Here is a 24,315-nt window from a genome sequence, read left to right on the forward strand (position 1 = left end):
GGTTCATCCATGTTGTCATATGTTTCACGCGATCGTTCCTTCTTACTGCTGCGTAGTATTCCATCGTGTGTACATACCACATTTTATTTATCCACTCATCTGTTGAAGGACATTTGGGTTGTTTCCATCTCTTGGCAATTGTGAATAATGCTGCTATGAACATTGGCGTGCAGATATCTGTTCGTGTCACTGCTTTCCGATCTTCCGGGTATATACCGAGAAGTGCAATCGCTGGATCGAATGGTAGCTCTATATCTAGTTTTCTACGGAACTGCCAGACTGACTTCCAGAGTGGCTGAACCATTATACAGTCCCACCAACAATGAATAAGAGTTCCAATTTCTCCACATCCCCTCCAGCATTTGAAGTTTCCTGTTTGTTTAATGGCAGCCATTCTAACCGGTGTTAGATGGTATCTCATTGTGGTCTTAATTTGCATCTCTCTAATAGCTAGTGAAGCTGAACATTTTTTCATGTGTTTCTTGGCCATTTGTATTTCCTCTTCAGAGAACTGTCTTTTCATATCTTTTGCCCATTTTATAATTGGGCTGTCTGTACTGTTGTCATTGAGTTGTAGGATTTCTTTGTATATGCAAGATATCAGTCTTTTGTCAGATACCTGGTTTCCAAAAATTTTTTCCCATTGAGTTGGCTGCCTCTTTACCTTTTTGAGAAATTCCTTTGAGGTGCAGAAACTTCTAAGCTTGAGGAGTTCCCATTTATCTATTTTCTCTTTTGTTGCTTGTGCTTTGGGTGTAAAGTCTAGGAAGTGGCTGCCTAATACAAGGTCTTGAAGATGTTTTCCTACATTATCTTCTAAGAGTTTTATGGTACTTTCTTTTATATTGAGATCTTTGGTCCATTTTGAGTTAATTTTTGTGTAGGGGGTGAGGTAGGGGACCTCTTTCATTCTTTTGGATATGGATATCCAACTCTCCCAACCCCATTTGTTGAAAAGACCATTATGACTCAGTTCAGTGACTTTGGGGGCCTTATCAAAGATCAGTCGGCCATAGATCTGAGGGTCTATCTCTGAATTCTCAATTCAATTCCATTGATCTATATGTCTATCTTTGTGCCAGTACCATGCTGTTTTGGCAACTGTGGCTTTATAATAAGCTTCAAAGTCAGGGAGTGTAAGTCCTCTCACTTCGTTTTTCTTTTTTAGAGTGTCTTTAGCAATTTGAGGCATCTTCCCTTTCCAAATAAATTTGATAACTAGCTTTTCCAAGTCTGCAAAGTAGGTTGTTGGAATTTTGATTGGGATTGCATTGAATCTGTAGATGAGTTTGGGTAGAATTGACATCTTAATGACATTTAGCCTTCCTATCCATGAACATGGAATATTTTTCCATCTTTTAAGGTCCCCTTCTATTTCTTTTAGTAGAGTTATGTAGTTTTCTTTGTATAGGTCTTTTACATCTTTGGTTAAGTTTATTCCTAGGTACTTGATTTTTTTAGTTGCTATTGAAAACGGTATCTTTTTCTTGAGTGTCTCTTCAGTTTGTTCATTTCTAGCATATAGAAACATGACTGACTTATGTGCATTAATCTTGTATCCTGCTACTTTGCTAAATTTGTTTATTAGCTCTAGTAGCTGTATCGTCGATTTCTCAGGGTTTTCTAGATATAAGATCATATCATCTGCAAACAATGACAGTTTTACTTCTTCTTTTCCAATTTGGATGCCTTTTATTTCTTTGTCTTGCCGGATTGCCCTGGCTAGCACTTCCAGCACAATGTTGAATAACAGTGGTGACAGCGGGCATCCTTGTCTTGTTCCTGATCTTAGAGGGAAGGCTTTCAGTCTCTCACCATTGAGTACTATGCTGGCTGTGGGTTTTTCATATATGCTCTTTATCATGTTGAGGAAGTTTCCTTCAATTCCTACCTTTTGAAGTGTTTTTATCAAAAACGGATGTTGGATTTTGTCAAATGCTTTTTCAGCATCTATTGAGATGATCAATTGATTTTTCCCTTTTGACTTGTTAATGTGTTGTAATACATTGATTGATTTTCTTATGTTGAACCATCCTTGCATGCCTGGAATGAACACCACTTGGTCATGGTGTATGATTTTTTTAATGTGTCTTTGGATTCGATTTGCAAGTATTTTGTTGAGGATTTTTACATCTATATTCATTAGGGAGATTGGCCGGTAGTTTTCCTTTTTTGTAGCATCTTTGCCTGGTTTTGGTATTAGATTGATGTTAGCTTCATAAAATGAGTTAGGTAGTGTTCCATTTTTTTCAATGTTTTGAAAGAGTTTGAGTAAGATTGGTGTCAGTTCTTTCTGGAAAGTTTGGTAGAATTCCCCTGTGAAGCCATCTGGCCCTGGGCATTTATTTGTGGGAAGATTTTTGATGACTGATTGGATCTCTTTGCTTGTGATGGGTTGGTTGAGGTCTTCTATTTCTTCTCTGGTCAGTCTAGGTTGTTCATATGTTTCCAGGAAATTGTCCATTTCTTCTACATTATCTAGTTTGTTGCCATACAATTGTTCATAATATCCTCTTATAATTTTTTTAATTTCTTCAGGATCTGCAGTTATGTCACCTTTTTCATTCATTATTTTGTTTATATGGGTCTTCTCTCTTTTTGATTTTGTCAGTCTAGCTAGGGGCTTGTCAATCTTGTTGATCTTCTCAAAGAACCAACTTTTGGTGATATTTATCCTCTCTATTGTTTTTTTGTTCTCTATGTCATTTATTTCTGCTTTAATCCTTGTTATTTCTTTTCTTGTACTTGGTTTAGGATTGGTTTGCTGTTCATTTTCTAGCTTCTTCAGTTGATCCATTAGTTCTTTGATTTTGGCTCTTTCTTCCTTTTTAATATATGCGTTTAGTGCTATAAATTTCCCCCATAGCACTGCTTTTGCTGCATCCCATAGGTTTTGGTATGTTGTGTTCTCATTTTCATTCGTCTCTATATATTTAGCAATTTCTCTTGCTATTTCTTCTTTAACCCACTGATTGTTTAGGAGTGTGTTGTTTAACCTCCAAGTATTTGTGAATTTTCTAAGTCTCTGATGGTTATTGACTTCTAATTGTATTCCATTGTGGTCAGAGAATGTGCTTTGAATAATTTCAATCTTTTTAAATTTATTGAGGCTTGTTTTATGTCCCAGCATATGATCTATTCTGGAGAAAGTTCCATGAGCACTAGAAAGGTATGTGTATCCTGGTGATTTGGGATGTAATGTCCTGTATATGTCTGTTAAATCTAATTCATTTATCAGATTGTTTAGGTTTTCAATTTCCTTATTGGTCTTCTGTCTGGTTGATCTATCTATAGGAGAGAGTGATGTGTTGAAGTCTCCCACAATTATTGTGGAAACATCAATTGCTTCCTTTAGTTTTGCCAGTGTTTCTCTCATGTATTTTGTGGCACCTTGATTGGGTGCATAGACATTTACGATTGTTATTTCTTCTTGCTGAATTGCCCCTTTTATTAGTATGTAGTGGCCTTCTTTGTCTCTCAAAACATCCCTGCATTTGAAGTCTATTTTATCTGAGATTAATATTGCTACACCTGCTTTCTTTTGGCTGTGGCTTGCATGAAATATTTTTTTCCATCCTTTCACTTTCAGTTTCTTTGTGTCCCTGTGTCTAAGATGAGTCTCTTGTATGCAACATATTGATGGTTCATTTTTTTTGATCCATTCTGTGAATCTATATCTTTTAATTGGGGAGTTTAATCTATTTACATTCAACATTAAATCCGTGAAGGCATTTCTTGAATCAGCCATCTTATCCTTTGGTTTATGTTTGCCATATTTTTCCCTCTCTCTATTAATATCCTTTAATGTACCCATACCGAATCTCTTTAGTACTGAACCTTTCTCCAAGTCTCTCTGTCCTGTCTTTGTTTCTCTGTCTGTAGGGCTCCCTTGAGTATCTCCAGTAGGGCAGGTCTCTTGTTAGCAAATTCTCTCAGCATTTGTTTGTCTGTGAAAAATTTAAGCTCTCCCTCAAATTTGAAGGAGAGCTTTGCTGGATAAAGTATTCTTGGCTGGAAATTTTTCTCACTCAGAATTTTAAATATATCGTGCCACTGCCTTCTTGCCTCCATGGTGGCTGCTGAGTAGTCACTACTTAGTCTTATGCTGTTTCCTTTGTATGTGGTGAACTGCTTTTCTCTTGCTGCTTTCAGAACTTGCTCCTTCTCTTCTGTGTTTGACAGTGTGATCAGTATATGTCTCGGAGTGGGTTTATTTTGATTTATTCTATTTGGAGTTCGCTGAGCATTTATGATTTGTGTATTTATGTTGTTTAGAAGATTTGGGAAGTTTTCCCCAACAATTTCTTTGAATACTCTTCCTAGACCTTTACCCTTTTCTTCCCCTTCTGGGACACCAATGAGTCTTATATTTGGACGTTTCATATTATCTATCATATCCCTGAGGTCCATTTCGATTTTTTCAATTTTTTTCCCCATTCTTTCTTTTATGCTTTCATTTTCCATTCTGTCATCTTCCAGGTCACTGATTCGTTGTTCAACTTCCTCTAGTCTTGTACTATGAGTGTCCAGAATCTTTTTAATTTGGTCAACAGTTTCTTTAATTTCCATAAGATCATCCATTTTTTTATTTAGTCTTGCAATGTCTTCTTTATGCTCTTCTAGAGTCTTCTTGATTTCCTTCATATCCCGTACTATGGTCTCATTGTTCATCTTTAGTTCTTTGAGTAGCTGCTCTAGGTGCTGTGTGTCTTCTGGTCTTTTGATTTGGGTGCTTGGGCTTGGGTTATCCATATCGTCTGGGTTTTTCATATGCTTTATAATTTTCTGTTGTTTTTGGCCTCGTGGCATTTGCTGAACTTGATAGGGTTCTTTTAGGGTTTGTAGACCTATTGAAGTCCTTATCTCTAATTTATCAGATCTACAGCTTCGTGGAGTACACTTTCTCTAACTAACCAGCAGGTGGCGTCCACGAGCCACCTGTTCTCCACAAGCCAGCTCTCCCCTGCTTAGCCTTTTTTTTGGTGAGTGGGGGAGTGAGTCTTGTGGGGCCCAATTGGTGTACCAAGCTTGCGTGTGTAGTTGGTGTTGCCTGCCCTGTATGTGGGGCGTGTTTCTGGGCAGTCGGGGAGGGGGGGTGGCCCTAACAATCAAATCTCCCTGATGATCCTAGAGTTTTAAAGCTGCTGCAATAGTCTAATCCTTCAGTTCAGTCCTGCCACAGTTTGTCTCTGCCACTGACCCACAAGTCTTTGGTATTGGCTTATGGCTCCTGAGACTTGCAAGTGGGCCCCTCTTCCAGGCCGTGCACCCCGGGTCCTCTGTTGAGGGATGACTGTGCTATGTCACAGGTGAGTGCCGTCCCCCCAGGGCAGTTCTGGGCTGCTGGGCTGTGTAGGGAGGCTCCCAGTCTGCTCAAATGATGGCTGAATGGGGCTTTGTTAATTCACACTGCTCCACCTTCCCAGCTCTGGGACAATCAGCTGAGGTTGCAGGGAAGGCTAATGTCCACGCCCAGTTTTGTGGTGTGTGCCTGTTATTTGAAGCACTTTCGTCACACTGGGTTGTCTGGGGCAGCTCTGGGCTATGGGGCTGGCGATGGGCAGGAGTGTTTCCTGTCCACCAGGATGGTGGCTGTGAGCGGACACCCCCCTTTTCTTGGGAAGTTGTGGTGTTTAGTGAATTTTCTCAGCCACTGGATTATTGCCTTTTGTCTCAGAGCTCTCTTAGTTCTGCTCTTGACTTGACGTGCCCAAATTGCAATTCTTTGAAGCTTTCTGTATTGGGCTTCTTAGAGTAATTGTTTTAGAAAAAGAAAAAAGGATTAAAAAAAAAAAAAAAAAAAAAAGGGCCCTCCTCAGAGATCTAATGGGTTATTGAAATGCTAATAGACAAAGCAACCAGGGCCATTAAGGAAAGGTCCACAGGGCAGAGAGATCAGCTTTTCTTCGGGATTTGCATATGCGCCTCAAGGCCTGAGCTCCGCCCTCCCCCTTTCTGTGTTCACCAGAACTCCAAAAATCCTCTGCTTTTATTTTGGAGTTTTTCATGTTATTTTTTTTTTCTATGCCTGTGTCCTCTCTGCTGGGCTGGCTGCTCTCAGATTCTCTGGTGTCTGGTCTCAGTCTATCTATGGTTGGAGTTTGAATCAGTAGAATGAGTTTCCGAGAAGGGCTACCACTGCAGTTCTCCCTTCTCCTTCCCGGAGCTGGCAGCCCCTCCTCCCACGGGACTGAGCCTGGCAGGGAGGGGCGCGGGTCCCCTGGCCGCAAAAACTTACAGATTTCGCTGATCTCAGCAGTTCGACATTTTCATGAGTGTTGTATGAAGTATGCCCAAAGACAGATTGCTCTGTGGTGTCCAGTCCACTCAGTTCCTGGCTTTTTACCTACTTTCCTGGAGGAGTAACTAAAACATACAGCTCACCAGTCTGCCATCTTGCCCCGCCTCGTCAGTTGTCTTTTGACTTTGCTTCATGCCATCTTTGAAGACCCAGTTCTACTGCTGCACATCAGTGAAATATCCCCCAAAGTCTAGCTGGAAGTCGCCACTCCTTCCTCCCAAGTCCCAGAATACTTCATTTTTTACCTTTCAAATAGTTGGTATCTTTTTTTTTTTTAATATTCATTTTATTGAGATATATTCACATACCACACAGTCATATAAAACAAATCATACATTCGATTGTTCACAGTACTGTTACATAGTTGTACATTCATCACCAAAATCAATCCCCAACACCCTCATTACCACACACACAAAAATAACCAGAATAATAATTAAAGTGAAAAAGTGTGCTTCAGATTTTAAAGCATGGAAGGATAGTGAGGCATTTGCCTTGGGCCCCAAATTTAAGGGGCACCAAAAAACTCAGGAAATAGTATTTGAATGCAAGGTTTTAAAAAATCAAAAGTAATGCAAAAAGTCCATGGTGAACAAAATATCAAAATTTCAAATACGGATAACATTGGTAATGGTGCCATGCCAAGCCATTTAAGAGCATGATGCAAAGGTAGAATATCAACAATACTAATTTTTTTTTTTAGAGATAACAGTAAAAATAATGTTTATTGTTTATTTTCTGATTACAACACAAATATATGCTCCTTGAATAAAATTTGGAAAACATATAAAAGTTTCAATGAGAAAAAGTAAAAATTACATATAATTTGGTATCTTTTTATGGGGCACATAATGCTTACACATTAGTCTTTTTTCCTACTAGACTCAAATTTCTTTAAGGTCAGTATCTTTTCTTTCTAGTCCCATAGACAGCAGTGGGCATTTATGAGATATTGAATAAATGAACTTATCAGATATTTACTGAATAAGTGAACAAATAAAACCAGAAACGTGGCTTATGACCAATAGCTCTTCCCTAGAGGTGTGTGTCTGTGTGTGTGTGTGTGTGTTTGCACCCCTCTCGCTCACACTTATTGGGGAGGTAGGAAGCCAGGGATCCAGCCATAGAAGTAACCACCACACCCTCCTCTCACATCTCAGTTATTAGAGCAGGTGGGGAGTGTGGTGGCAGCAATGGGCCTGTGGGGACGTCTGCCCAGAAAATAATTTGATTTTAAAATTCCCTCTGATGAATGTAGACCTGGCATCGTGGGACGGAGAACATCTTCTTGACCAAAAGGGGGATGTGAAAGGAAATGAAATAAGCTTCAGTGGCAGAGAGATTCCAAAAGGAGCTGAGAGGTCACTCTGGTGGGCACTCTTACGCAAAATTTAGACAACCCTTTTTAGGTTCTAAAGAATTGGGGTAGCTGGTGGTGGATACCTGAAACTATCAAACTACAACCCAGAACCCATGAATCTTGAAGACAATTATATAAAAATGTAGTTTATGAGGGGTGACAATGGGATTGGGAAAGCCATAAGGACCACGCTCCACTTTGTCTAGTTTATGGATGGATGAGTAGAAAAATAGGGGAAGGAAACAAACAAACAAACAGACAAAGGTACCCAGTGTTCTTTTTTACTTCAATTGCTCTTTTTCACTTTAATTATTATTCTTGTTATTTTTGTGTGTGTGCTAATGAAGGTGTCAGGGATTGATTTAGGTGATGAATGTACAACTATGTAATGGTACTGTGAGCAATTGAATGTACGATTTGTTTTGTATGACTGCGTGGTATGTGAATATATCTCAATAAAATGAAGATAAAAAAAGGTGATACATGTTATGCTATTCTGTTCACACTATATGCATATGTGTTTGGATTATAATTACATGAGAATAATTTTAATTCACCATTTTTTTCCATTATAAAATATTCTCACTACAAATAAATAAATAAATAAATAAATAAATAAAATAAAATTCCCTCTGACACAGATGCCAAATTACAACAAACCTTTCACTGAGTTCTTATCTACATACCAATAATCATAAAAATATTTACTGATATTTTATTTTATCATTATAGTCTGGGAAGTATTTTAGAAACACAGCCTACAGTTATTTATCTTTTCTTTAAGGAATAATGATTAATATAATTTTCAGTCATTGATATGTTCTCGATGGTTTACAACGTGCTTGGGTGTTGTGTGTTATACATAAAATATAGATGTATTTATAAAGTCTCCAGCTAGAAGAGAAGATGCACTGAACATGCAGCTGGAGTAAATTTCTGTGACGTCACCTCAATGTAGGTGCCAAAGTCTACAGAAGACCTGGGGTGCTCGTTGCGGCCTGGGAGCACAGAGGCCGTCTACAAAGCAGCCGAGGTGGAAGTCGATATTTCTGCATCCGTTACCCTGCAAGTGACAGTCGACCTCCCTGGGAACATCTCCTGCCTCTGGGTCTTTAAACAGAGCTCACTGGATTGCCACCCGAACTTTGATTTACAAAACAGGTAAGCCAGGGGGATGTCCACCCACAAGGATTTCTGGAGGAATACTTTCTTGCCATGAACTGTGGTTCACTTGGAATTTCTTGGAATCCCTTTACCACGCCTATCGTAACTCTTATCTCAAATGAAATAATGAGCTAAAGCTATAGCCAGGACCTAAGAAAGCAGCGAGTGCCTGGCAAAGTGTAAAGCGGAAGTAGTAGAAAGAATATTTGGGATTTTTACGGTGTCTTGGTTTTTAATCAGATATCATATTAAGGATGAAAAGAAAGTTTCCTTTTCATTCTAGTTCAAATGGTAAGAAGCATCTTTCTGGAAATGCTCAGGAAAAGAACATTTGATTTTAACTATTTTGTTTCACATAATGGTGAGCAGAATTGCCATGACGTGATGACGACAAACTATTTTAGTAAGAAATTGATCTGTCTGTGAGGAACATTAATCTCATAATCCAAAGAAAATTTCTTAGATATATGTGGATAATGTCCAAGCCTAAATCTAGATCTAGGTGCTGATCTCACCCTACCAGGGAGACGAGGGAGGGGTGGAAAGCAGGGGACACAGGCCATTTACATCTCCATGTAATGATTCTAAGGTCCCTTTCTCTCTGATTCTTGGGGAAAGTTCCAGTACCCCACAGCAGTGGAGAAGGCATTGTCTTTCCAGGAAGCATGAGTAAATGGCACCCAAAAGATCAGAAAGGACAGGACTGACACCTCTGAGAATGACTTATGTGAAGTATTTGTATTTGTTTCCTTAAGGTCAAACAAATTCAAGTAATTTTCAGGACAGTGGCTATAATTCTGAAGTTTAGTTCTCAGTCTCGGAACATGTTCATTCCTTTCCTCATTGGAGACTGTATCACTGTATCCTGTTTTCGGTTGCTGTTATCTTGAGGTTAAACCAAATCACTCTACTACAAAGAATTTTGGCTTCAAGAAATGTCCTGTTGATCTTATCAACTTTTATGCTACAACAGTTCTCACCAGATTTAGACCAAAACCAGAGTAGAAAAGTAAGGTTCTTTTCACTCCAAAAGAGGTTACCTTTGTTACTCTAGGACAGGCGGCCCCGTTTGTTAGCTAAAGTCGCAGGTCTCCTGTGGGTTAGTGAACTTAGCACCAAAACATTTTCAGCTACTTTTTCTCAGTAAAGACTCATAGAAAGTTATATCCAGACTTTGACTCGTACACAGAGCATTTGAACACCTACACTTTGGTAACTGTCTTGTAGTTTTGTATGATCTGCACGAGAGTTCACAAATCATCCCAGGAGAGAGAATGGTTCCATGGAACACATCACCAAAATAGCTGTGGAAGCAAATCATACACACACACACACACACTACTAATTTATTGCCAGTATGAGTGCAAGCTCATACACTCTTCAACTGTGCAGCACGGTGCTCTAAAGCCTTGCTTTTCACCTTTTCATGTGCATTTGTATCATCTGGGGTTCTTGTTAAAATGTGGGTTCTGATTCCGTAGATCTGGGCAGGGCCAGAAGTTTTGCATTATCAACTCCCAGGTGAGGCTAACAGTGTAGACGGTGGCCCACATTTTGAGTAGTAAGGGTCTACAAGTCAGAAAGTATGAATTTAAATCCAAGATTTCTCCACAAACTACTAGAAACTATTTTACACTGGAATGAGAATGGGGATCACCAAATTCACATCGAAGTTGTTTTCTTGACGAGAACTCCCAGGTCAATCATCTGAAAAGTTAAAAATGTTAACACTGAGACATCCTTCTCCTTATGGCTACGTGACGTCTTGCATCAGACTCTGCTTGAATTCTGCCTTTTAGGGAGAGCGAGGCACCCAGCTGACATTCTCTAGAATGAGCTGAGGCGTGTGTGGTACTGAGGGCAGGCTGCCTGCGAATGGGGAACTGACCCCGCCGATGTGCGTGTCACTGAAGGGAGAGACGTGCTCACCCTGAGGCTGTGTGTTCCTGGATGGGACTGCTCCCTTCTCGGGGCTGCAGGGCCCAGGGCAAGGGCACCAGGATGACAGGTGCTCCCTGTCAAGGTGGGGACTGGTGAAAAGTCAGGGGTCAGGTTGAGTGCTGAGCAGACACTCCGTGCTCCACAGAGCAGACGCTGGTGCTGGAGCTTGAATGCAGGCGTCCCCGAGCCAGCCTTCTGACTCAGGACGAAATTTCATGCTGTCACTTTCACAAATTTTCCAAAATAACAGGTTCTCTTCCCTATTTTGCAGGGGAGTTGTTTCCATGGTCATTTTGAAAATGACAGAAACCCAAGCTGGAGAATACCTCCTCTTTATTCAGAGTGAAGCGACCAATTTCACGATTTTGTTTACAGTGAGTATAAGAAGTAAGTTCAGCTTGCTACAAGGTGCTGGCAGTGTTCCAGAGGAGTGGTTTAGAATCCATTTGCTTTTATAAAAAAAATAGTTTTTATTGTGGTAACATGTATACAACATAAATTTCCTATTTTAACCACTTTCAAGTATATAATTCAGTGGGGTTAATTACATTCACAAGGTTGTGCTACCCTCACCATCATCCATGACCAAAATTTTCCATCACCCCAAATGGAAATTGTTCCCAAGAAGCATTAACTCCCCATTCCCCCTTCCAACCCCGACCCCTGGGAACCTGTATCTTCTGACTCTGAATTTGCTTATTCTAATTATTTCATCTCAGTGAGATCATACAATATTTGTCCTTTGGGTTCTAGCTTATTTCAGTCAACATAATGTCTTCAAGATTCACCCATTTGTAGGCGTGTATCCTTCTTACAGATGAATATTATTCCATTGTAGTATGTACCACATTTTGTTTAGCCATTCATCTGCAGCTGGACACTTGGGTTGCTTCTACTTTTTGTCAGTTGTGAATAATGCTGCTGTGAACATTGTATATAAGTATCTGTTTGAGTCCCTGCTTTCAGTTCTCTGGGGCATCTAGCTGGCAGTGGGATTGCAGGGTCATACGGAAGATATATACTTAACTTTCTGAGGAACTGCCAATAGCACCAGAATCCAGTAGCTTTACTAGCCACTCTGGACACACCATGCGGGTTTTCCTTGATTGAATTCACTTTAAACATCCATATAATCTATTGAGAATCTCCAATATGACCCGTGGACTCTCGGAGTGGAAGTTCTGTTAAGAACTTGGGGCACCATCTATTCAGGACTCTCATTTTTCAGTGACAGACGGCTGAGAGGGAAGAAGTGGAAAGCATTTTGAACTTAGAGTCAGAAGACCTGGGTTCTAATTTTGGGTCTGAAACTATCACCTTGGGTAGATCACTGAAGCTCTCTGAGCCTCAATGTCCTTATCTTTAAATGGGGATACAAATCCATACCTTGCGGGATTGTAAGTTCTCAGTGCTATCCAACAGGACTTTTGGAGATGATGACAATGCTCATTGCCTGTGCTAGCCAATATAATAGCCACTGGCCACCAGTGACTGTTCAACACTTGAAATGTGGCCAGTTGACTGAGGGACTAAAATTGAAATGTTACTTAATTTTAATTAATTAAAACTTAAATTTAAATAGCCACATGCCACTAGTGGCTATTGTTTAGGACAGCACGGGGGCATAAAGGATGCCAGATCACTGTGGGAGCTATAAGGAACAACCTAATACTCTTACCAAGAGAGGCAGCTCGCGGGTGGCAGAATCACCACCTGCCTGCGTTTCTGGCTCCTCCCCACTTTGTCCCCATTGTGCATGGACTGGCATCTGCGCAGACTGAGCCCCCCCTCTGAACGCACTGTGTTACCTTCCACGTCTCAACAAGGGCTAGAGGTAGGTCTTAGTGAACTGGGGGGCAAGGGCAGTGCTTGGAAAACTCTGGGCTTCTGCGATTTTAAACTAGGTTCCCTGGCTACACTTGAGTTCAGCCTGTCATGCTCGCCTCTTCCTCTGGGGCTCAGGGCGTGTGTGTGCAGCTCCCAGACGTGCCCTGGGTTGGGAACGACCCAGTGACCCTCTCCTAGGGTGTTCTAAGTGCCTGGTGTCAGTTCCTCACAGCAATCCTGCATTTGCATAGGTGAGAAAACGGACGCTCTGAGAAGGGTGTAATCTGCACACTGGAAGCAGATTTAAACCCAGGAGTCCACCCTCGGCACCTCATTCCACTGGCTCTTGTATGAGAATCAGTGGTCTGGGAGCCAAAGCTATTAACAGAAGAAAGCACTGCGGCCATTGAATTGCCAGAAGACATGTCTTACTAGTGTTGGAGGTGGGGGTGAGGTCCTAAGGGCAGCCAGTATGGCCAAAACCAGGCAAACTCAAATTAGTTCTGAAAAACCCTTCAATTACTCTGAAATGAATAGGACCAGAGCTCTAGAAGCTCGAAAGCCAAGAACTACCTTTGGTTGCTCTTTGATTTTGGCGTCTCCCCCTCCTGCCTTCCCTCCCTGGCCTCTGTGGGACAGTGAGGAAATGTTCCAGGTTGTCCTGGCTTTCTCTGCTCCTTCCTTCCTTCCTTCCTTCCTTCCTTCCTTCCTTCCTTCCTTCTTTCAGTGTTTATAGTGAATTTCTGTAAGGTAAGTGGGCATCTGCTCTATCTCTAAGATAATGTATTTAGTGTATCTTCCTTCCTTCTATGATTTACAATGTAAAAATATAACAGTAATCATTCAAGTCAATTGTAACATGTTTTTAGCATTCTGCTGGATAGTCAGATTCAAAAAAGTCAGGTGGGGGAGACTTGGCAACAGTCAGTGTGAAAAAGGCTGTCTGCCACAGCCTCGGTGTTAACCTACAGTATGTCATGGGTGCTAAAAAAAGTAAATTTGAATCTTGGCAGTGTTCATGGAAATATAACATCTAGATTAAGGAAATTAATAGCAGATTATTGTTTTCAATTCTACATTTTTCAGATTAATAATGACAAAATAGAGTAACCAAGATAGTGAAGATCTTGGAATTTATTAGATTAGGAGCAGTTGAAGGAATCAGGAACGTTTAGCATAGAGAAAGAAATATTTTAAGGAGAAGAGGAGATTGATTGGAGTGTAATCTAGAGGAAATTCTTCTGGGATATGAGTTAGGAAACCTGGGCTAACTAGTTAAAGTACCTTGGATGCTAATTATCTCACTTGACTGCAGTTTCTGATTTGAAATGTTTGAAGAGTTTTTATGTGGAAGCAGACCTAGACATTAAAAAAAATTGCTCTAGAGGGTGGAATTGGGGCCAATTGTTAAAACTTACAGGAAGTGAAAGTAAACACTAAAAAGGAGAAAAGGTACTTGTCACACACATAATCAACAGAGGACTAATTGTCATAATATGTAGGCACTTCTGTAGATCAATTTAAAATAAAAACAGTAGAAAAATGAACAAAAGACATGAGCAGGCATTTCATCTTCAGAATAGGAAACCAAAATGGTCAACAAACATGTTAAATGATGTATAACCTCATTAGTAATCAGAGAAATGGAAATCAAGACCACAAAGAAATGCCATTTTATACCCACTTGACTGGCAAAAGTTAGGGAGTCTTGGGGAACACATAGAGCAATGGGCAAGTCGCATATCCTGCTGTGTAAGTATAAATTAATATAACCACTTTGGAAATCAAGTTGTCATCATTGTGAAAAGCTGAACATGCTTATACCATATAAACCAGCAGTTCCACACCTAGGTGTTATTAGAGAAACTGTTACACATGGGCCTCGGTAAACAAGAAGAGAATGTTCACAGTGCCATTTTGATAGTACAAAAAACTGGAAACTGGGGTGTCCACTGCAAAAAAAAATGGGAAAATAGATTGCAATATATTCACTGGTGGATTGCCATATAACAGTAAAAAATAAATGAGCTAGAGCCACGTGCAAAACCATGGGTGAATCATGGAAACATACAACTGGATGAAAACATGAAGTTGTGGAAGACTACACATTGAGTGATATATTTTGAAGCTCAGAAACAAACCAAACAACTCAAAATATTGTTTAGGAACATATACACAAATATATATATATAAAACAGATACCTAGGGCTAAGAGCGGGGAGGAGCACAAAACTAGATTCAAAGCTATTTATTAATATTCCAGTTTTTAAGTTGGATAGTGAGTGGTGAATGTTTGATTTTATTATCATGCTTCAAATTTTACAATTCATGTATTCTTTTGTATATATATCAAACATTTCATAATATTTTTAAACAAAATTTATTATTAGGAGAGAGATTGGAATTCAGTGTAAGGCAACTTTCTTGAAAATAAGAAAAGGTTGGAAAAGGAAAGATCTTCCTTGGAATGCAGTGAACTCTCACCCCTGGAGGGGTCTAAGCAGAAGGAGAAAGTTGATCTGTGAAGCAAAGTTGGGAGTGAAAGGTGGGGGCGGGTGGGAGGAGATGGCCCAACTGTGAATGGGAAGTTAAACAAAACCAGCCTCTAAATTTTGTTCCAATTTGAATCCATCCCCCAATGTATCTGCCTTTCTAAACCTTAGTATATTTTGGCCTAGTTTCAGGTTTTTATGGAAAGAAAGCTGGGATTTAAACTATACGTTATTGCTAGTTTTCTTTTTCTTGTATGTATCAGTAGTTATACTTTCAGTTGGTTTCACTCCACTTACTTTAGTTATCTGAATATTTGTGAAATACCCTAAGAAATTAACCAAGAGGATAAACGTGAAAATTGGAGTTTCAGGAGAGTTGAATTTAATGTATTGGGGGGGGGGAGGGGGAGGGGGGAGGGAGACAGAAGATGTTGCTATGGTGTAAAGAAGTAACTTTTCTTAATAAGATAGAATTCTTTTTAAAATATTAAGTGGTAAATATTTAAAAATATTTAAATAAAAAATACTTAAAATATTTTTAAATGCTTATTTTTAAAATATTAATTTGTTAATCATTTATGTTGCTTTAGATACACTGCTTTACACATTACGAAGACCTTACTTTAGAAAAATGGAAAATCAGGCCGCGCTGGTCTGCGTATCTGAGAGCATTCCAGAACCGACTGTGGAGTGGGTGTTTTGTGATTCACAGAGTGAAAGGTATGATCTGCGTAAAGATAACTGCTGTTATTATTTTACTTTCTTGGTCTTTTCTAATATAGTTGACATCATACTGTATGTAAAATTTAATTTATTCCCTTTAAACAGGAAACTTTGGCTCCTTAGACCTGAAGAGTGACAAATAGGGGCTTCACAGGGAGGGGCACAGCTTTTGGAACACTTCAGATCTCATCCCACTCAACAGCAGGCCTTCCCTGGGCCTTGCACTAAATAAAGCCCCTTTCTGGCTCCTCGAGCATCTGGTTAGGGAAAAAGAAAGGTACTGATTTTAGAGTATAATTCCCTTAGAAGTTAAAAATTCACTGTGCATAAATGGTTAATTTGTGACCATTCTGTTAAAGCAGCTTAATTATGGTGCTTTAAGAATATTGAATCTAGAGCCAGACAGCCTGGGTTTGAACCCCGGCTTCCCGGCTAGCTGTGTGGCCTTAGGCAAGTTACTTAACCTCTCTGCATCATCAGAAGATGGGGATGATAAGAGTACTTATAGGATTGTCATGAGGATTCAATAAAGGGATACATGTAAAGCACACAGAACAGTGCCTGGCAGAGAATACAGTAGAAATCTGAAATCTTTTTTTTTTTTTTGAAAAATAGGACTAAACAGAAGGAGAAAAAGGTAAAACCAGGTTATCAAATGATATGAATATGATTTGAATTTTTGGAAGAAAGGGATTCCATGTAGCTATATATGTACTGTATGCATAGAAAAAAAAAGTTTGAAAAGATACCAAAATAATAGCAGTTGTTATCTCAGGGTGGTAGGAATATCGGTAATTTAAAATCCTTCTTTTTGGGTTTTCCTGTATTTTTCCAAATTTTCTACAATGGACCTAATTAGTGTTGTCTTGTAATTAAAAAATAACCCAAGGAATGTTATGGAAACCAAGAAAGGAATGCACTTGACTAAAGTGATAAAGAGGAGAAGCAGAGTGACCCCCAAACCAGTATCTGTTCTGGCGAAGGTAATGGTTGGGAAAACTCGTTAGGAACAAAAGCTGTGGCAGAAACTCTGCCCTGGTGAGGGATGGGCCTTTCCTCCTCTACTTGGTACAGGAACTCGGGTTTGACTTTCCCAGTTGAGCCTCTCCCTCTCTCTGGAAGTCTTCTTCTGTGCTTCAGAGAAAAAGATACCCACTAAAACACAACCATATTTTTTCCTCTTCTCTTTTTTTTCTTCTTTTTTTCCCCTTTCTCAATTCTTTCTTTCCCTCTCTTGAAAAAAAAAAAAGAAGAGAAAAAAGAGGTCACCAAACAAAAAAGTTTTGAAACTTTTATTGTGTAATTCTCTCTGGTATTACTTGAACTGGTTGAGATGAGTAAAGCAACCAGTTCCCTTAAGAGTCCTTTGCCGAAACAGTAGATTTAGGGTTTTTTCCTACTGACCGGCTCTTTGCTCTGCTCTCTTAAGTTTGTTCTTCTTCCAAACATTCATTTATAATATGATAACATGTTTAGTTAATGGCATTTTTTATTTTCTTAATGCAGCTGTAAGGAAGAAAATCCAGCTGTTGTTAAAAAGGAGGAAAAAGTACTTCATGAATTATTTGGAACAGACATAAGATGCTGTGCAAGAAATGAATTGGGCAAGGAATGTACTAAGCTGTTCACAATAGGTAAAATTGTAATATGACATGCTTTTTATTTTCAGTGACTATTACTGAGAAACTCTCTAAGTTTAGGTGATCATTCAACTCCAGACATTCTGTAGTTCCTTTATACCATTAAAAAATGCCATATGAATTCTGCAAATGCTGATTTCTTCAAAGAGCATCTCCTAAAGGGTCCTTTATTAACGTGGCTAGAACATTTGAGATCACGTTGAAATCTTTGATCTGCGAATTGTTGGGAATATATTTTACAATGAGGAAAAATTACTCTTTTTTTTCCTTACTTGGGATGTTTTCATCTTCTAGATCTAAATAAAACTCCTCAGGCAACACTGCCACAATTATTTCTCAAAGTGGGGGAGCCTTTATGGATAAGATGCAAAGCTGTGCACGTAAACCACAGATTCGGGCTCACCTGGGAACTAGGAAACAAATCCCTCAAGGAGGTAATATGCCAAGTTTGTATTCTGATGATGCATAACAATTCAATAGGATAGGTCGAAAACCTTAAATTCAAACTCTCTTTTATTAAAATCTAGGGGAGCTACTTTGAAATGAGTACCTATTCAACAAACAGAACTATGATACGGCTTCTGTTTGCTTTTGTATCATCAGTGGGAAGAAACGATACTGGATATTACACTTGTTCCTCTTCCGAGCATCTGAGTAAATCAGCTTTGGTGACCATCATAGGTAATGCAGATGCCAGAGCAATCTTTATTCATGTTTTTTAGTTGCTCTTATTGGGTCACGTGAAGTACGTAGTGCAAATTCTAATCTCAATAGAATGTTAGAAGCAAAGAGCTGAACACGAAACTGACCTAGAATAGTTTTGCTAGTATAAGCGGCTCAGTCCCTTCTTTCAGTTAAGCCGGGCTGTCTGTGCACTTGCCACGTTGTAGTACTACCGTCTGCTTGTAGATTTTGTCCACCGGTAGAATGTAGGTTTCTTAAGGGCAAGAGTAAGCCCTTCATCCTGGGGCTCCCCAAGCCTAGCACAGAGCCTGACGCTGAGTAGGTGCTTAATAAATACTTGTTATTCTGAGAACGAATGGAGAGGGCAGTGAGCAATGACTGAAAACACTGTACAAACATTTAGATGAAATGGAATGTGTGTGGCCATAACAAAAAATGCTAAGAAATACAGCAATTCACTTAGCAAATGAGGAGGAAGTGTTCTCTTAGGAAACCTTGCTAGCCAGATTGCTCTTTGGTCTTGAGTTTATTTTAACAAAAAATGCTAAGAAATACAGCAATTCACTTAGCAAATGAGGAGGAAGTGTTCTCTTAGGAAACCTTGCTAGCCAGATTGCTCTTTGGTCTTGAGTTTATTTTATTGGGACCCCTCACTGGCAGAGACGCTCCAGCTGAGAGCAGGGGTTTCTCAACTCTTCCAGTGGACTCCTAGCTAGTGTGTACTTGGTCGGGTCGGGTTGAACTCCTTGAAATTGCCTGCAAAATTTGTAAGTTTACTTACTCATTTCTCTGGGAAGAGAGTCAGTCATTGACATCCAATTCTTAGAGGAACTTTGACCAAACTTTCATGAACTCAGCTTATACCCGAAGATAGGAATCCTGTATTTTATGTTGGACTATCGAATCTGACCTGCAGTGTCCCCACAGCTGAGTTTTCTCACTTGAAATTCATAAATCAGGATTGATTTTATCACCTCAATATATTGCTGTGTTCGTCTCATTATCTAATTTGTAAATGTGTATTGTTTTTTACAGAAAAGGGATTTATAAATGGCTCCAATTCAAATGAAGATTATGAAATTGACCAGTATGAAGCATTTTGCTTTTCTGTTAGGTTTAAAGCATACCCACAGACAAAATGTACGTGGACCTTTTCTCAAAAATCATTTCCCTGTGAACAAAGGGGCCTTGACGATGGATACAGGTGAGATGATAAACAGCTCTTAAGACTTACGACCGTTTTTAGCACAGTTCTCCGTCCTCATTGCCCTTGAGAAGCCAAGTTTTGTACTTGTGGAAAAGGATTCACTTATTACGAGATCTGTATGTTCTCGGGTTGAAATTGAAGACTAGAGAACAGAGAGCAGATGTGAGGACACAAGTTGCAGGCTTGTAATCGATTCCGATAGTGTAAACTACAACACAAAAAACGGAAAGAATCCTATCAGTATGAGCATGAGGCTGTGGTGTTCCTGAGTCACAGGCACTTCTTATTTGAGAGTTCTGCCCTGCAGCACACCGCATCCCCTTAGCACAGTTGCCAGTGACTGAGGAAGTAAAACTCCTTAAAAACAGGAAAGCATTACCTTGGGTGTATTGATTTATGTCCCTCGGTCTAGGGCTGTCCTGTCCAACACGATAGACAAGCCACCTCTGGCAGTGAGCACGTGAAAAGAGGCTGGTCCTAACTGAGATCTACTGTAAATGTAAAATACGTATTGGATTTCAAAGATGCGGTATGGGGAAAAATTGTAAGATATGAATAATATTTACATAGATTTTGTGTTGAAATGATAGTCTTTTGGATGTACTGAGTTAAATTGAATCTATAGTTTAAATTAATTTTACCTTTTTTGTATGGCTAACTTTTGTATGTGGCTTGCATCCATGGCTCACATTATATTTCTATTGGATAGCTCTGCTCTGGATGAAGCATGAAAGTTGGCTCTTTTCACCTTGATTCATCTCGGTGTTGGTTTTTGTGATTACCGTGCATTTCTTTATGTCCCAAAGTGATCCTGTAACTGAGCCTTGTTTACTATTTTCAAAAGACATGTAAGACAGGGTTTGCATGAAACCTTCTACCCTTTCTTGACTGAAACTCCTAATGTTCACAACATTCAGGTAATTAAGAATGCAGCCTTTGACCTGACACTCACTCTCCTTAGAGCAGGGTTTCTCAACAGCAGCACATTTTGAACTGGATAATTCTTTGTCTTGGATAATCCTGTCCTGTGCATTGTAGAATGTTTAGCAACATCCCCCACTTGTGACAGCCAGAATGTCTCCAGACAGTACGAACTGTCCCCGGAGGCGGGAGGTTGGGAAACACAGCTTGAGAGGGATCATCCTACAGTCTTGAGTTCTTATTCCGAATCATCAGACTCTGAAAGCAGCAGGTCAGGGATCCAGCCCTTCTCTCCTCCATTGAATTGACTGTGCATGCCCAAGTTCCTACAAAAGGATGTCAGCAACGTCTTGGTCCCTTCCTTCTTTGTGTTGTGCGCAGGTGTCAGGTAAGCTCTCAGCCTTATGGGATACTCTTTCAAACCTGACTCAAAGAGCTAAAGTTCAACACATATTCTTTTAATATCTTCTTGATGGGTTTGATGCTGTCAGGGTGAATAGGATAATGTCTCTTTCCCTCTAATCCCCAAATTTACACAGGCACACTTCAGGGCCAGAGGCCATCTGGGAGATCAGTACCACTGTGCAGGTGACAGACCTTTTGAGATTTTACAGAAATAGCTAATTCAAGGCCCATTTCTCTGATATATGGGCCATGGGCCAGTCCAGTGGGCTAGTTACTTTGGTTTCATTCCACGGCCGCAATCTTTGCTCCTTACCCCAAGTAGCTATGCTATAAAGGTAGAAAGATGAGTTGATGAGGACAGATCCTAATTGCTATAGTGTTTTGGACCTCTCTCATTCGTGATTATCTGTTCACAGAGTTACCGCTTTGTGTGTCACATCTCACCAGTGGGTATATAAGCTCCCTAAGGACAGGTGCACTGTCATTTCTCTCTCTTTGTACAATACCTTGTGCAGTAGCTGTTCATTTAATCAATGAATGAGTTCATCATCAACCCTGGAAAACAACTCAAAGTGCACAGCCCAGGCCAGGAGGAGTCAGTATTATCCTCTTGGCACGAGAGGGAAAACATACATAGCACTTGCCACAACATCCTACAGTAAGTTTTTTAAAAGCTCTTGAAGACCTGCCATGTTTGTTGGTGATGATGATATAGCAGGTGTTAAAGGCAGCTCAATACCCAATGCAAAGAAAAGATGGAGTCTCCTTCATGAAAAAGATGGGCAACAAAAAAATTTGAACAAGCTTCCAAGAACCCTAAACATCTGCTTTTCTCCACATAGGTTCTGTGTTGAGATGGGAGATAGCAGTCTAAATTATAATCTGAGTTCCTTTCAAGTTTTTACTACAAGTGTCAAATTTACTAATAAGCTGAGAGGAGGGTACAATGAGCATCCTTTTACTCACCAGCCTGGTTCAACAATTTAATGTAACTGAATTTTGTTACTGAAGTATGGTATTTTATGCTGCACGAGTTGATTTTATAGGTGAAATAACCCGAGTTTGGTTTTTTTAAATGAAACTGAAAGGTCTGTGTAATAACACTACTCCAGAAAAAGCTTTGCTGTGGTCATGGTGTGTGTGCCAGAAGCTAAAGCTTCCCCACCTTCACAGCTTCATTTCTCCAATTTACTTCCTCAAATGTCACACTCAAGTTTATGGGGACTTGCCTCTATGTGTTTACATTTTATCAATTTGTAACCCTCCAGAAGTCCTGGTGTCCTTGTCTTGACCACCGTTTCCAGGAGCTTTCACCTGTTAGTTGGCATAATTTCCTTTCTTTGTAGTCTTCTTCATCAAGCCCAAGTGTAGCTTAGCTTTTCCCAGTTTTGTGATACAAAAACTTATTGGAGTGTTACGATTATTTAGCAGTTTTTTCTAAAATGCTTTCTTTGGCCTTGCTCAACCTTCAGGTTTTCCTTTTCCCTGAAATGTTTAGCTTTCTGACCCCATGAACCCTAATTCTGCTCGTCATGGGCATCGGTGAGCATTTATGGGGTGAACAGCAGTTTGATCCTATAGGCTTAGGATGGTATCTCTCAGGAACAGACAAACAGAGAGCAGCTTTATCAAAGATGATGGAGGATACATATTGACAGGAGCTTACTGAGCCTGGGAAGAAACTTTTTTGTTTTTTCCTGCGGGCGACGAGCCTTGAGCAAATACAGAAAGAAGGGAGAGATGTGAAATACCAGGGCCCCCAACCAAATCTTGGGCCCTCTCACTGTTGCTATTTGTGAGGACTTTCCTGGTTCACTCCTTTCCTTCCAAAGACTCCACTCAGTAGGAAATTTCTGACCACATATATGAATTCACTCACTGAGAATAAGAAACTTCTTTGTGTGCTCACCATGTGCAGGCAATTGCTATAGATTCCCTCACTGACTCTTCACCATCTCATTTTATGAGTAAAGAAACTGGTGCAAGTTACTTGACCAGTCATGTCGGGTAAAGTAAAAACCCTTCATTCACTCCTTTTTTTTTTTTTTTTTTCCTGAAATCACCTTTTAAGAAAAAAAACATTGGAAATAATATACCAGAGGTAACTGCACATGTTTTCCTGTGTTACCATCATGCATGACAGGAAAATATAAATATTGATTTTTTGGTTACAAACATGAAACTGTGCCATTTGTCACCTGATTTTGCACTTAAAAATATCACGAGTGTCTTTCCATATTAATAAGTATACATCTACATTATCATTTTAATGGCTGCGTAGTCTTCCAATTCTTAGGATAATTTATTTTGACTTAATACTCTCAGGGGAGATTTACTTTAGTTTTTTGTTTTCGTTTTTGTTTTGTATCTTCCTTTTTATTTTAATGTGATTTCCTCACTTTCTGCATACCCCAGAGTAAAACAAGCTTCTAAGTTTCTTTTTTGTTCAAAATGATTACTGGCCTTAATAAGCCACATCATAAAGATAGTCTAAAGGATATATTTTGTTTATTTTGTGCTTTAGCTTTATGCAAAAGTGCTTTCTTATTTAAAAAAATTTCTTCTCCAACAACCATGTGAGGTAATTGTGATTATCATCTTCCTGTCACAGAGAAGGACACTGAGGTAAGAGAGGTCATGACCTTGCCCAGGGTCATTCCCCTAGGGAGCAGCAGAGTTGACATTCCGGTGGAAATGGTCTGCCTCCAGAATCTGTGTTTGGAACCATTTCACTGTCCTGCCTCATAACACCATGTCAAGTTTCAAAAGTGAAATTCTCAAGCCTGGTGTATAAGAGAAATGCACGCGTGTGCCTTGGCTCTCCAGAAACGTAAGCTGGGCATGCTTAGCCTGAGGCCCTGAGAGTCACATCCACCCCGACTTGTCAGCGCCCCCAAAAGGAAATAAAAATCCAGCTGCTATTTTGCAGAGCAATGTAAAGTCACCCCTCCCCCCTTGCACTATGTTTATCTAATTCAGCACAGAAATTTAAACAGATCAGATTCAGCTTCAGCCAGGCTGCGTCCACCCAGTACCCCCAAATCCGCGGCGTCTGAGGTAGATGCCGTCACTCCCACTTCCTGCTCCCGTGTCTTTTCGAGCTGAGTAAAGCCACCTTCGGCCTTGTCAGCTCTTTCTTCTCCTGTTTCAGAAGCAGTCAGCGTCCCCAGTACATGCTTTCTTGTTCTCCACATTCTGATTTGACTCTGATCATCCCCTGCTCTTTGAAGAAAGCATTCTTTACAGTAAAATCCTGCCATTTTCTCGACTCCTCTCCTCCAGTTGCTAAATGGAAAATAGAAAATGATCTGCATTTTGATGTATAGAGGAGAAAACCCTTTGCACAGTCCTAATGAGACTACATCTTTGTAGTCACCAAGATATTATTTCACTGCAAACTCAGATTTCCTGATCTCCTGTCTAGTGCCAGCTGGCCAATTTTAGAAAAACCCTCAGGGAAAGATGAAGCTTTGAATCTCCCAGCCACCTAATTGGTTAGTACCCTTGGAATTCCCTGGGAGGTCCAGCAAGGCACTGGGGTTGCGGCCCGGGGGTTAACTGCCGTCAACTGGGGGAAAGCCACGTACAATGACCCGGAGTCAGTTCCGTGTTCATTCTGTTTCTGAGACCAATTTCCTTCCTGAAAAATG

General features: G+C 39.9%; 1 protein-coding gene across 2 annotated transcripts in view; it reads left to right on the plus strand.

The window, feature by feature from the left end:
• FLT3 (fms related receptor tyrosine kinase 3) overlaps positions 1–24,315 on the plus strand; it is an 82,759-nt gene that overhangs the window by 29,409 nt on the left and 29,035 nt on the right. Inside the window, exons 3-9 of one of the 2 annotated variants that reach the window (XM_037800534.1) lie at positions 8,620–8,822; positions 11,038–11,153; positions 15,676–15,805; positions 17,315–17,442; positions 17,743–17,882; positions 17,976–18,129; positions 19,168–19,336. In XM_037800534.1, coding sequence (XP_037656462.1) covers positions 8,620–8,822; positions 11,038–11,153; positions 15,676–15,805; positions 17,315–17,442; positions 17,743–17,882; positions 17,976–18,129; positions 19,168–19,336 — 1,040 coding nt within the window. Of the gene's footprint in view, positions 1–8,619; positions 8,823–11,037; positions 11,154–15,675; positions 15,806–17,314; positions 17,443–17,742; positions 17,883–17,975; positions 18,130–19,167; positions 19,337–24,315 lie in introns of those variants that run through there. The other variant, XM_037800533.1, reaches the window with a different exon arrangement.

Source organism: Choloepus didactylus, chromosome 12, assembly GCF_015220235.1.
Source record: "Choloepus didactylus isolate mChoDid1 chromosome 12, mChoDid1.pri, whole genome shotgun sequence".
Classification (NCBI taxonomy): Eukaryota; Metazoa; Chordata; class Mammalia; order Pilosa; family Megalonychidae; genus Choloepus; species Choloepus didactylus.